Here is a 13,783-nt window from a genome sequence, read left to right on the forward strand (position 1 = left end):
GGCTGATGCTTATTTGGCAAATATGGTTGGCACTGCTAGATGTTGAAAAACATGTATGCAAATAAGCAAATAAAAGTTTTTAAGCTCTCAGATTTAAATATTTACATTACCATAAATATACAAAGATAAATGTTTATATGACAACACATATAACACATTTCAGGAACATATTTTTTAACATGATTGTCAGGAACAGTTATGAAGTGATAGTATTTCTTTATGGGCCTCAGGATAAACTCTTAGAAGTGAATTCTGGCATAATGTTAATGGGGCACAAAAATCATGGAGGAAGTTTCTCTATACTATCACTGGGTAAAATGAATAGTCACAGTATCGTAATAGTTCAAAGCAATTTTATCTTTTCCTTTCACCAAAATACTTTTCTTCCCATCCTGGAAACCAGCCAAACATAAATGTCAAATCCTAAATGTCTCCATAAGTAAGGGGTGGAGAAGAGAATCACACATCAAAAAGGCTTAAAGAAAATAATTTGACATTTTTTCCCACATAATATAGTCATGTTAGAGTCTCCAAAAATAAAGAGATGATAAAATATTTCCCCCTCTTCCTTTCGACAGTTATAGAAAGATGTTTGTTTTTTCACATAGTTTGAGAGTTGGTCATAGCCAAAACTCACTAGCAATGGTATGAATTCTGCTTCCATTGTTAACTGTTCATCTCTGGGCCGAGACTACAACTCCCATCTTTGAAGCCAAGAAAATGTACCATACTTGCCATTATAGTTTACTAAACGAGTCACCAAAGAGAAGTGCCAAGCACTTCAGAAAGTAATTAAGGTAGTCAGTGAATTGAGCTATCTAGAAATGCTTCGAGATTACAGGAGAACCATCATGAAGCAAGTATTCAAGATTGCCTGATGGAAAGTTTTACCCCTGTGGATAATTCACGGTTTTCACTTCTACACTGCAGAGAGCAATATGATTCTCCGACTATACAGGTTCTTTGACTATACACATTACTACATCATTTCATTTATCAGGGGAGAAAAAAAAAAAGACGATGAGGCTGAACAAAAATCGAGAAGCAGACCCCAAAAGAGAATCCTCAAAGCAATCCCAAAATCTGGTGAAAACCTATTGACATACATCACACAATGAACTAAAAATAGCCTTTCATGTAAGTCCCCAAATATTTAATTCAACGTATAATCTTACCATATTTAACAGAGGCAGAAGAAAAACTGTATTAGGGTCTCTATAACAAGGACAATAAAGATGAAATCATAGTTTTCCTTTAACTTGTCACTATCCTATCCCCTCAATGCCAGTCTTCCAATAACTCCAATCCACAGCTCTCAAATTCCTAAACGGTTGTCTTAAAAAACACAACGGATTGCAAGAAAGTAACATTTAAAGGTAGAAGGGCTCCTCTTTCCCGCAGCTCTCAGCAGTTTTTTTAACGTAGTCAAAGGACGAAAAAGACCAAATCAAGCTCTCAGGCGAATGGTGCAGGCGACCGGGAGGAGGTACAGAAGGGGGCTCAGACAGCAGCTCCCCATCGCGGGAGGTAAGAAAAGTTGTAAGAACGGATGAGTCAAAGGGTAAGGGAGAAACAAAACTGATCCAACAAAGAATTCGAAATCCCCAAATAACCCGCATCTTAGGAGTCTCACAAACCTCAGAGCGAAGTGAGCAAAGAGCCGAAGGGTTTCGTCCTGGCGCTGCTGGCCAGGCTGCTCCAGATCCTCCCCGGTTTGGAGGTGGCTGTCCCGCACACTTAGCAGGAGCAAGGGGAGTCCTTCCTGCCCCAGCCTCACAGCGTTCACTACTCTAGGCTCCACTTTCCCCAGCAGCCTTCCAGCCGCGCCCGGGGGCGTCTCTCGCAGCCAGGTCCCAACTTTCCCTCCTCTGGGGGGCGCCGAGCTACTGGGGCTGCCGCCTCCGCCGCCACCGAAAGAGGGGGCGGAGGCGGCCGGGGCGCGAGGGGGCGCGCGGCGCCGCGGGCCCCGAGGTCGGCGGGGCGCGGGGGTGGCCGCGGCCAGAGAGCCTGCGCCCGGCCGGACGCTCTGGCCGCCAGAACCCCCGCGGAGGCGCCACCCGGACCCCGCGCCGCCCCGCCCGTATTCCCCCAGGTCATCGCCCTCACCCCGCAACGACCCTGGTCCCACAAGCCGGCGCGAGAGGAGAAGGGAAGCGAGAGGACGCGGACAACTCTGTTACCTGAGGGGCGCACAAGCCGCCGCGGTGACCACCATCGTTCGCCGTCCCGTATCCTTCCTGGTGACCGCAGCCGTCGCCGCCGAGCAACTGACACTGACTAACAACTAACTAACTACTCGCCGCCGCCGAGTCCACCGCGCGCTCCCGGCTGCCCGCAGCTCGCCGCCCGCCCGGCCCACCAGCCTGCCCGCCTCCTCCCAGCCAGCTCGCCTCCCCTCCGCGCGCGCACTCGCCGCCGAGCTACTTGAACGAGCACGCGCGCGCGCACGGGCCCAAGGCCCTCTCCCTGTCTCGCCTTAGCCCCGAGGGAGGAGTCACCATGAAGCCCCTCCTCTCGCGTTCCTACCTCCCGAGGAAGAGCTCTAGAGAGAGGTCTGATTGGCTGAAGAGGGCGTGGCCAAAGGAAGAGGGCCGGACGATAAGGACTGGGAAGGGAAATTGCAGGTCTATTACGATCCTGGGAAGGGATATTTCAGGTCTATTATGGTCCAGAGGGAAAGGGGAGTGAAGTATTGTCCCTTTTCATGCCAGAGTCCCCTAGGTCGGCCTGCTGTCGAATACAGAATAGGTATCTTCAAGGACTCCAGCCTACAGTAATTAGCAATTTTAAGCCCTGATTCTTTCTGCAGGCCTTAGCAATTTAAAAAAAACTACATCTCCCAGAAACCTCCGCGAAAATAAGTCTCACCTTGCGTAATCACGTAGTCTTTCGCCGCCTTTGAACAAAATAATCCCTTCATTTTTCTGAAGGTATAGGGAATAATATTTGATTTCTCTCCTCACTGGAACAGTCTTAAATGCTGCAATAAGGGAAGTTACCTATGGGAAGCTGGTTAAGCGATTAGCTAAAGGGAAGGAAAGGACATCAAAATAAAGCAGTGCGGAGGAATTTTTGTCAAGCTGTGAGACGACGGAGTGAGAAGCGTGAAGGCGATTGAGAGGGGCTCAGGGAATTGTCCTCTGTGCCAGGGACTTTCTTTAGGCCCCAGGCCCCGCCTGTCCCTATCTTCAGCAGGTCAGTAAGCAAGGCAACCTTGGGGGTGGCCACAGTGGAGGTGCCCTTCACCCCTTGAAGATCATCCCTCTTTTGCTGTTATTATTGGTTTGTCTGTTTGAGGCCGACTAACTGGGGGCGCCTCACTTCCGGTTGGGGGAGGGGAAGAAGGCCACCCTGGGGGAGGGGGGACCGTAACTCACTTCCTGTGGGGGTAGGGTGATGGTTTGGGTGTCCAGCCCACTCTTTATGCCGGCGAGGGCTTGAAAAGGTGATGCTTGGTGCCATATGCATAGACAGTATCTTAAAGCTTTGGGATTGTGTCTTATGCGAAAAATTAGGTTATTCCACCGAGTTGTGCTAATCACCAGGCTCCAGTCAGAATTTGAGTTTTGGTTCCACGTGTAAGATGGAAAATTTTCTCTCCAACAGAATTTCCTTAGTGCGTTCTTCAAAGAATTCGAAACCCCTTGTTAAAATTCTCTACTCATCTCTACAAGATGACATACTTTCTTGCGTGACTCATGAATTGCCCATCCCTGCTTCCCTACTGAAGTCTAACCTTGACTGAATAAGGTATAGCGATGTTCTCTGCCATGACATACCACAGGAACTCTGTAGCTTCTCATAAGGAGGTAGTTTATTACAAGACTCAATATTTTACCTAAATTATGAAGCATTTTCACCTGACCACAGTGAAAATATCATACTGAAGTACTCAATTACTTGGTGTTACTTTAACTGATTGTGATTATCTTAAATCCTTAGTCTTGTTAATTTTAGGCAACAGGTTCTGCCCTGTGCCTTAAAACAACTTCCTCAGCTCTCACGTTGCTTACATGTAACTTACTGTTTGTGAAAGTTACACTGTAGTACATTTTCCTTTCTGTCAGCACCAATTAAAAAATGGTGTCTGTGCTTTGTGGATTTAAGGCATGGTCCAAGGAACATTGAGATTAAGCTTAAATTTTAAATAAGGGGGAAAATTCGCTCACAGAAGACAAAAGATAAATGCCAGATGTTTCTATTTTTCCTATACTCTTTATGTTCTGTAAGAAACTATATGTAAAGTAGTAATAAACACTGAACAGTTGGTTGCCTTCATTTCTGTCTTCAAGTACCACAGTACTTGGGAGGTGGAGGTGGGAAGGGTACTGAAGGAATCAATGTATTCTGAGCTCATAAAATCTCAACACCTTTAGTAATTTTGGAATAGCTATCTAGTGAACTGTAATGTCTTTCAAGAATTTTCAAAAGAATAAGGCCTGTGTATTTTTTCCTAATCTACCCTAGAATTTGCAATTGTTTTAATTCTAGTTCTTTTAATAAGCTAGTTCATTTAGAGTTTATTAGAAAATGTGATTTAAATGAAAATGTTTAAACAGCTGTAACTTAAATGTTACAGTAAGAAAAAATATATATTTTAGGAGTTCCCGTCGTGGCGCAGTGGTTAACGAATCCGACTAGGAACCATGAGGTTGCGGGTTCGGTCCCTGCCCTTGCTCAGTGGGTTAACGATCCGGAGTTGCTGTGAGCTGTGGTGTAGGTTGCAGACACGGCTCGGATCCTGCGTTGCTGTGGCTCTGGCGTAGGCCGGCAGCTACAGCTCCGATTCGACCCCTAGCCTGGGAACCTCCATATGCCGCAGGAGCGGCCCAAGAAATAGCAAAAAGACAAAAAAAAAATATATATATATATATATATTTTAACCTGCTATAGACATTTAAAAAAAAAAGACTAAAATCAATGGGTTATCTTTTGAAGCACTACAGAATTTCTGCAGAAGTTGAAAAGGCAAGACAATTATGTCTATGTTATTAATAGGACATGTAAACTGCCTCAAGCAAGTGTTAATTGATTAGAAAGTGTTCGTTATCTTCTATATTAATGTAATATAGAAGAAAACATGATATAATCACCCTGACAAATTAAACTACAGTATTAGGAGTTATTGAAGTAAGTAAAGATTGTGGAACTAAATGAAGTAGGTAGAGAAAGGATAAAGTATTGATTGAGATACAGTCGAATTGCCTTAGGACACTATCTTTGGAAAGCAAAAGAGTTTTTAAAATTGGTCTTTATACTGTTGCATGGAAGAAAAGCAGTATAATAGAAATAAGAAAAATTGTTGCAGCTGAGAGACTTGAACAGCTTGAAGAACTGTCTGTTCAGAAGAAAACAATTTATAAAGCACATATCTGAAAGAAGATGTTTTGTGATAAGTGGCAGTTATTCATTGGTTCCATCAAGGAAGAAATATTAGAAGAGCTTGTGAAAAATAGAGGGAAGTTCATGGAACCTGCTTTTATTCACTTTAAAAATGTTTCTATAGAGAAGCTTGCTTTCTTCCAAAGGCTTTTTTTTTTCTTCCTTTAATGCTCTTTGTTGCAGTTTCTTTGCATGTCCTAATAGAAACATACTATCAAAATCAGAAAAATAAAGACTTTTTAAGTGTACTCCTTTAAGTTAATGAATTGGAGATATTCATTCCTTTACTTGCCATCAATAATGAAGAAATTGTCCATTTTTTCAGTGTACTTAGATAACCACTTCCTTTTCCAAAAGCAGTCATTGGATACACTACTCACAGCGGTTTGAAATATTAACACAGTAGGTCAAACTTCTGGATTCCATCTCACTGAAATTGATTATCCACGAAGTGCTGGATTCTATATAGAATGCAAAAAATGTCTTTTCATTCTTTTGTCTACCTCTGTTTGTAAAATCATGCTTGTCGAACCATTGGTTTTTGTAATGTTTGTTGTTTTGGTAGTTGCTTGTTTTTGCCATGGAGTTGAGTGTTAAAAAGAATTTATGTGTTAACAAATGAATGGTTTTTAAACCTACTGCTCCACTGTCTTTATCTCTATTTCAGAGCCTTCAAGAGTCAAATGAGAATACCTCTTACATGCTTAATATTATTTCAACAAAAGTTTATTGAGTACTTACTGTGTACTAGTCTCTGTTTTAGGGACTTTGAATACATCAGTGAATACAGACAAATATCTGTATTTTCCTGGAGTTTACTCTCGTGTTCCAAATCAAAACTGGAATTTTGCTCCCTTAACATTCCTAAATAAGATCAATAGTGCGATCATTGTTCAGACTGGATGAAGAAGCAGCCCTAAACTTGATCTCTCTTGATCTTGATCTTGATCTCTAAGCAATTCTAAACCCAGTTCTGAGTATTTCGGCCAAATTTTTCTCCAGACCATTAAAGACCCTATGTTAAATATTTAAGCTTTTTCATTGATGCATGCCTCATGATCCTACCATTTTAGCCTCCTTTGTATGATAGAAACAAATGCAAGTGGAACAGTGGGGGAAACGTGGAATCAAACATGCTTGGGTTCAAGAGTGATGTCTAGGAAATTCCCATTGTGGCTTAGCGATAACAAACCTGACTAGTATCCATGAGGACTTGGATTCGATCCCTGGCCTTTATCAGTGGATTAAAGGATCTGGCATTGCCATGAGCTGCGGTGTCCATCACAGATGTGGCTCTGATCCCGAGTTGCTGAGGCTGTGGTTTAGGCCGGCAGCTGCAGCTCCAATTCGACCCCTAGCCTGGGAACTTCCAATGATGTCTCCATTTTACTAGGTGAGCTTACTAGCTTGGTAACCTCAGACAATTTACTTGACATCTCTAAACTTCATTTGCCATAAACCCAGATGATTGTTTGATGGACCAAGTATGTTATATGTAAATCACCTGGCACAAGGCCCAGTGTTAGAAGCTTAATGAATATCATTTTACCTCCAGTTTTGCTTCTTTCATTCTAGCTATTGGGATTTGCCTACACATCTGTTTTAAGCTTTACATATTCCCAAAGTATGGGGATGCAGTGCTAGGATTATTCAGATTATGCCTCCCCTAATTCAAGTGAGCTAAGCATGGTCACTTAGCTGTCAAGATTTTTTTTTTTTCCCCTTGTGTAAGGAGAATTTTCATGGTCACTTGCATAATAGAAGAGTTTCAAGAAAAGGTTAGGGAATCACCAAGGTAATTTGAATTGTTAAAGGAAGATGTTCAAATCATTCTTCTAAATCTATTTAAATACTAAGCCTAATGTTCAAGAGCCGCCTCTCATTACCCATCTATAGATTCCTAAGTAGATCTCTGGGGGGAAAAAAAATCTGTACTGTATCCAGCCTTTTCTATCTTTGTTCTTGCTATCTTCTTTGTGGCCCTTTCTCAAGAACCACCTTCAGCTTTAAGAAGTATTTTCTGATTATACAATTCTCTTACCATTAACCCAACCATATATGCTCTGTCCGTTGACCCTCCAGAGCATTTTGTGCTTTTCATAGGAGATTCAATGTCCACACTACTGCTGTTGAATGTTTCTATTGTTGTTATTTTCATACTTAAGAGTTTCTAAACTGTCATAAAGTTCTGCAGACTATAATATTCCTGTCTGTGTCTACTGTCATACCCGGCACAATGCCTTTCACATTCAGTAAATATTTGTGGAGTTGAACTGGCAATTGAGGTAGATGAAAATGACCAATAACTTTTGTCCACTATTTATACCCAATATTAAGCACAATGTTTAATTAACATTAAACACAATGTGACCAATGTACAATAGATATTCAAAGATTTGCTGAATGAAGGAGTGAATAAGTCATCATTCTATCATTTGTGAGCACCGTAGGATGTCAATATGTTGTGATCAGACCTATTAGAACTGATCCCTGCCCTCAATTTAACTGGAAAGAACTAAGTTGTAATTAATATGTACAGATTTTGAAGACTGAAGGTGTTAGTGTGGAGGTGGGGTGGGAAGGTCAGTGTAGAGCTGTTTGCATTTTGAGAGATATCCCAGGCTCTCTGAACTCAGAAACAGAATAGATTTAGATAGCAAGAGATACTTGCAGTTCCACTCTTAGTTATGTATCCAAAAGAACTGGAAACATATTCACACAAAAACTTTTCCCTGAATGTTAATAGTGTTAGTCATAAGAGCCAAAAAATAGAAACAAACCCAAATGTTCATCAATTGATGCATGAAAAAACAAGATGTAGTTTAGTCATACAATGGAATGTTATTCACCAATAAAAAGAGATAGAGATACATGCTATAAAACAGATGAATCTTGAAAAATATTACACTAAAGTGAAAGAAGCCAGATACAAAAGGCCACATACTGTATGATTCCATTTATATGCAATGTCTAGAATAGTCAAATCCATAGAGACAAAAAATGTATTAGTGCGCCAGGTGCTGGGGACCAGGAATAGTGAATGACTGCTAATGTGTACGGAGTTTCTTTGAGGGGTGATGAAAATGTCCTGGAATTAGATAGTCATGATGGTTGCACAAGCTTGATACTAAAATACCTTTTATGCCAATATACTAAAAACCACTGGATTGTGCACTAAGGGGGTAAATGGTATGTGAATTATACCTTTAGAAAAGAGAGGGAGATAATTTGAAGAATTTGGATTTTGGATGGGGTTTAATAAGAAAAACGAGGAGGTGATAATCCTTCCTTATATCCTAGAAGGAAATGTAAGTGGCTAGGTACAGGACTGGAGGTATATTGAGGATCAAGTGAGGATGGATATGAAGGTTCCTGGCTGTCTTTTGTCTTATGAGACGTCAGTGCTGTGAATGGTTAGAAGGATGTTGACAAAGGAAAACAATATCTTCGGAACTTGAAGGAAGCTTCAGATTTCTTCTTGATTGGGTCAGCTGGGTTTCTGTGTTAAGGTCAACTAAGTTCAGAGGGTGAAAGTATCATGAGGGAGTTTGATAGCAATCAACACTGAAGTTACTGGAGAAGATGGGAGAACAGAGACTAGATAAAGATAAGAAAATCTGATTCTAAAACTATCCCCAGATGATGAAAGTGGTTAAATCATAATAGAAAGGAACCAAGGGCAGTGATATGGAGATGTCATTACATATGAAGCTACTCATTTGAAGAAATACTTGAGTTACTTTTTATGTGCCAGGCACTATTGAATAAAACTATAGCTATTTACTTGAATTATTTTCTTAGGATAAAGTCTTATGAATGGAATTATTGGTTCTAAAAGTATGAGCATTTTATAGTTCTTGACACAATAGCTACATTATTTCCCTAAAAGATTATACTAATTTTTGATGCTACCAGCAATATACAAGTGTCTTGTTTTCACCACAATTTCACCAGCAAAATTTTGGCTAATTGAATAGGCATAAAGTTATTCTTCTGTTTTGGTTGTTGTTTCTAACATGGTAAAGTGTTTTGGTACTATGGAATTGACATCTATTGAAGCCTGCAGGAGTTCAAAACCTTTATGTTTGCTTCATCATCTGGAATAGCTTCCTTAAAGGGTATGGATTTTTAAAGACTCTAGGAATCAAACCAGCCTCTAATTTGAAACAGCTCACTGAATGTGGTGCTCTCATGACTTTCTAAATGATATGCAAATTCAAACTACATTTAGCTGTAATTCCAATTCCCATTCAACTAACTTAATTCTTATAATTTGGTGTTTTAGGTATTAACTAACTTCATTTTGCAAATGAAAAGATGGAGGCTTAGAGAGATTAGGTCACTTGCCCCAAATCACTTACCTAGTAAGTGATAGAGTCAGAATTTGAATATGGCAGGTCATCATTCTCAAATTCCATGATCCCTCAGCATCTGAAGCAGTTGACAGAGAAGTTTTTGTTTGTTTGTTTTTGTTTTTTAAATTGGGAAGGATATTGCACATAGACAAAGAGAGGAAGCATTCTCTTTAAAGCCCAAATTTACAAGACTGGTTCTCCCTGATGAGCAGTTATATAGTGCTCCAAAATCTATGATGGGATCAAAGCAGAAGGGAAAAGGCAGCAGTAGGGAAGCAACTGCCTTTGAGTACATACAGTGAGAATTCATCTGATGGTATAAGGAGCACAAGAAATGGCCCTGAGAGAGGCCCACAAAGTAACTTAGAAAATAATAACTTCAAGTCTAACATGATAACAAAGTTAATAAGATATTCAAAGCATAATACATGTTAGCAAATGGAGAGTCTTTGATTTTTATTCAGTATAGTATGCTCAGTAGACAAATTTAAGATCAGCAATCTAAAACATGAGATGCCATGTTCTAATGCTAACTTTTGGTCAAGTAAAATACCCCAATATATAGATAAGGCAATTAAGGTCCCAAATTACACACCAAATTAAATGACACAATAGGTCTACATCATAGGCCTCCTGCTTCCTAGTACATCATAGAAACATTATTCTTGAAAGATTATGATGTGTATGTATATTTGTATTCAAACATTTGTAATTTTCAACAAAGCCCAACTCCATTCTTATATCCCTACTCCTTTAAGTGAAACTAATACCCCTGCTTCACAAGAAATAGTATCTAGATGCTCCACTTTTTTCTCTCTTAGCCTTAAAATTTATCTTCCTTCTCTTTCCCATCTCTAGATTTCCTTCATTCCTATACTCCATAGGTTTAATTCTTGTTCACTTAATATAAACCTTTCATTTGTATTGCCTTTACAAATACTACAACTCTTTGGGAGAACAATATAACTGTTCTATCAGCAATAATAAAATATTCATAGTCTTGAGCCAGTAATTACACTGATATGATTTTATTCTGAGAAAATATTTCAAATAAGGAAACTAGTGAAAGGGACAAAATGCTAATAGCACTGATATCTATGATGTCTTAAAAAATAGAAAGCTTCTGAATATCCAACAGAATGATGGTAAAGCAAATTATTACCTATTCATCAGTAGGCTATTAGACATTCATTTTTCACAATAGCTTCTTTTAAAATAACTTGAAAGATGCTGTAAGATCGTTCATGCCATAATGTAAAGGAGAAAATCAGAAGAAAACAAAACAGAAAGTCTGATGATTAGTCTTTCTGAGCCGTTTGTATTTTCTCTATCATAATAATTGACATTCACTGAGCAAGTGCTGGTGTCAAACACAATATTAAAACAATATTATATATATTTTTTTTTTGTCTTTTTTTTGCTATTTCTTTGGGCCGCTTCTGCGGCATATGGAAGTTCCCAGGCTAGGGGTCCAAACAGAGCTACAGCTGCCAGCCTACACCACAGCCACAGCAATGCGGGATCCGAGCCGAGTCTGCAACCTACACCACAGCTCACGTTAACACCAGATCCTTAACCCACTGAGCGAGGCCAGAGATCGAACCTGCAACCTCATGGTTCCTAGTCGGATTCGTTTCCACTGCACCACAATGGGAACTCCGAGTCTGTGATTTTAAAAAGAAACTGGAAGATAATAACTATATATACATTTAAGTTATTAAATCCATATAAAGTGTCTGGCACATAGTAAGCCCTCATTAAAGTGTTTTTGTTACTAGACATTTTACAGACATATTTAATTTTCACATCCTCACAACATTGATGAAATGGTGTTATTTTCATTTTACATAAAAGAAAACAAACTCAGAATGTTTAATTACTTAGGTTAAATAATTTACCAAAGTCACACAGCTAATAAACAGAGTTGGATTGAGAACCCAAGCTCTAACTTCCACTCCCAGGTCCTAGGGTCTAGGTTGCTGTAGCCCAAAGCCTCTGCTCAGAACATCAAGAAAGGACAGCTTTTAAAAAAGAAAAGAATAGTGAAAGCATCAGAGACCCACTGAGGCAGCCAGAACTTAGACCAGATAGAGCCAAGAGAACTTCAAAGAAGCACGCTGATGTTCTGTTTCTCCTTTCCCCTTCAAGAATTTGCTTAATGCATAGTGCAGGACAGAAATTTATGAAACTTAACAGAGGATTTCTGCTAGAAGCAGGAAGACAGTAGTCTCATGGGTATACAAAAATTGTATACCCCAAAAAAACTGTATACAAAAATTGGCATTTAAGGATCCCTAGCTGACCAGGACTCAGGAGCCAAGATCCTAGAAGGGAAGGAAAGGCTAAAATTTTTAAAGACCTGACAATATTAAGTATTAATGATGTGGAACAACTGAAACATGTGCTACTGGTAGGCATGTAAATCATTGCAACCGCTTTGGAAATCAGTTTGGCTCTATATTCTAACGGGGAACATACAGATACTCTCTAACCAGCTGTTCATAGCTATTTGCCAAAAGACAAGAATGAACAAGAGTATTCATAGTAGTAGTATTCTTAATAGCCTAAATGACCATCAGAGTAGAATGGGTAAATGAATACCTCTTGGATGGTCATCAAGCATAATATTAAGCAAAGAATATTAAGCAAAAAAAGCCAGATGCAAATGAGTACAAAGAATATGAATAAAGTTCAAAAACCAGGAAAGCAAGTTTATGGTGTTAGAAATCGCACCGGTTACTCTTACAGGGATAGTGAATGCAAGGGGACACAAGGTGGGGAATTTCTGGCTTGTAATATTCTATTTCCTGATGGGGCTACAGGTGACACAAGTGTATATACACTTTGTGAAAGGTCACACTCTTCATAAGCTATACATTTATAATTTGTATAATGTTTCCTAACATTTAAGTTTACTTAAACCTCCCTTCTCCTCCCCCCCACTCTCCACATGACTTTAAAGGCTACCTTATTTTGCTCGAATTACCACACCCACAAAGCCTATAGGTGTTAATGCTTCTACCCCACCACATCAAAAAAGCTCTTCACTAATAAATTCCATGGTGTCAGAAAGCAGACATCTTTCATATTCTCATTTTATTCTCTCAACAACATTTGGGGTTATCTTTTTTCCTGAAATACTCTGACACCACTCATTCTTGGTTCTCTGACTACCCCTGTTCATGTCTTCTGAGACACGTTGCAAACTCCTCTGTTCATCTTCTAATTGTTGAGTTCCTCAGGACTCAATCCTAACTCTTTTCTTATTCTACCATCTCTCCCCAGGTTATCTCTTACATTCATGACTTAAAGTACTAGCTACCATATGTGGTGAAAGCTCCTAAATTCCTATCTCCTGCTCAGACTTATGAGCTGTAGGCTCCAGCATCTAGCTTGCAACTTGATATTCATCTCAAAGGCATTTTACAATGAACATATTTGATCTTAACGTCTTGATCTTTTCCCTAGTTCTACAGTTCCAGTCTTATCACTATAATTCTTATCTCCGTAAATATCTACTAATATCTCAATTAGAAGTCTTGGGATTATTTTTGAGACCTCTACCACAGACATACACGTGCACACTCACCTGCTATCCAGACCACTACAAAATTCTGTTGATTCTACCTGCTAAATATAACCAGAACCCACCATATATGCTACATCCTCACTGCCATACCCTATTCTAAATCACCATCATGATGTGGTGGACTGTTGCAGTAGCTTCCTGGATTTATTTGTTCATCAATCCATTCTTTACACAGAATTTAGAATGACTAAAAAGCATAAATATCAAAGTTCCTGCCATGGTGCAACAGGATTGGCCACATCGCTGCAGCACTGGGATGTGGGTTTGATCCCTGGCCTGGCACCATGGGTTACAGATGTGGCGTTGCTGCAACTGCAACTTGGATCCAGTCCCTGGCCCAGGACCTCCATGTGCCTTGAGGCAGCCAAAAAAGAAGAGAAAAAGGGCATAAATATATCATGCCACTTTCTGGAATTCCTAAAAGGTTTGCTCTCATGCTTTGGTGGAAACCCACATG

At 39.9% G+C, this 13,783-nt stretch overlaps 2 protein-coding genes across 4 annotated transcripts in view; one reads left to right on the plus strand and one right to left on the minus strand.

The window, feature by feature from the left end:
* LOC125136628 (protein argonaute 14-like) overlaps positions 1-2,920 on the minus strand; it is a 67,435-nt gene extending 64,515 nt beyond the window's left edge. The window contains exons 1-3 of the mRNA XM_047797471.1: positions 2,869-2,920; positions 2,294-2,522; positions 1,638-2,171 (exon numbers count right to left, since the gene is read on the minus strand). Coding sequence (XP_047653427.1) covers positions 1,638-2,171; positions 2,294-2,522; positions 2,869-2,920 — 815 coding nt within the window. The remainder of the gene's footprint in view (positions 1-1,637; positions 2,172-2,293; positions 2,523-2,868) is intronic.
* Positions 2,891-13,783, plus strand: part of HMG20A (high mobility group 20A) — a 64,899-nt gene continuing 54,006 nt past the window's right edge. For 2 of the 3 annotated variants that reach the window (XM_047795333.1, XM_047795331.1), the window contains exon 1: positions 2,891-3,195. The gene's annotated coding sequence lies outside the window, so the exon portion shown is untranslated. Of the gene's footprint in view, positions 3,196-3,606; positions 3,751-13,783 lie in introns of all 3 variants that reach the window. The other variant, XM_047795332.1, reaches the window with a different exon arrangement.

The sequence above is a fragment of the Phacochoerus africanus genome, chromosome 9 (assembly GCF_016906955.1).
Source record: "Phacochoerus africanus isolate WHEZ1 chromosome 9, ROS_Pafr_v1, whole genome shotgun sequence".
Classification (NCBI taxonomy): Eukaryota; Metazoa; Chordata; class Mammalia; order Artiodactyla; family Suidae; genus Phacochoerus; species Phacochoerus africanus.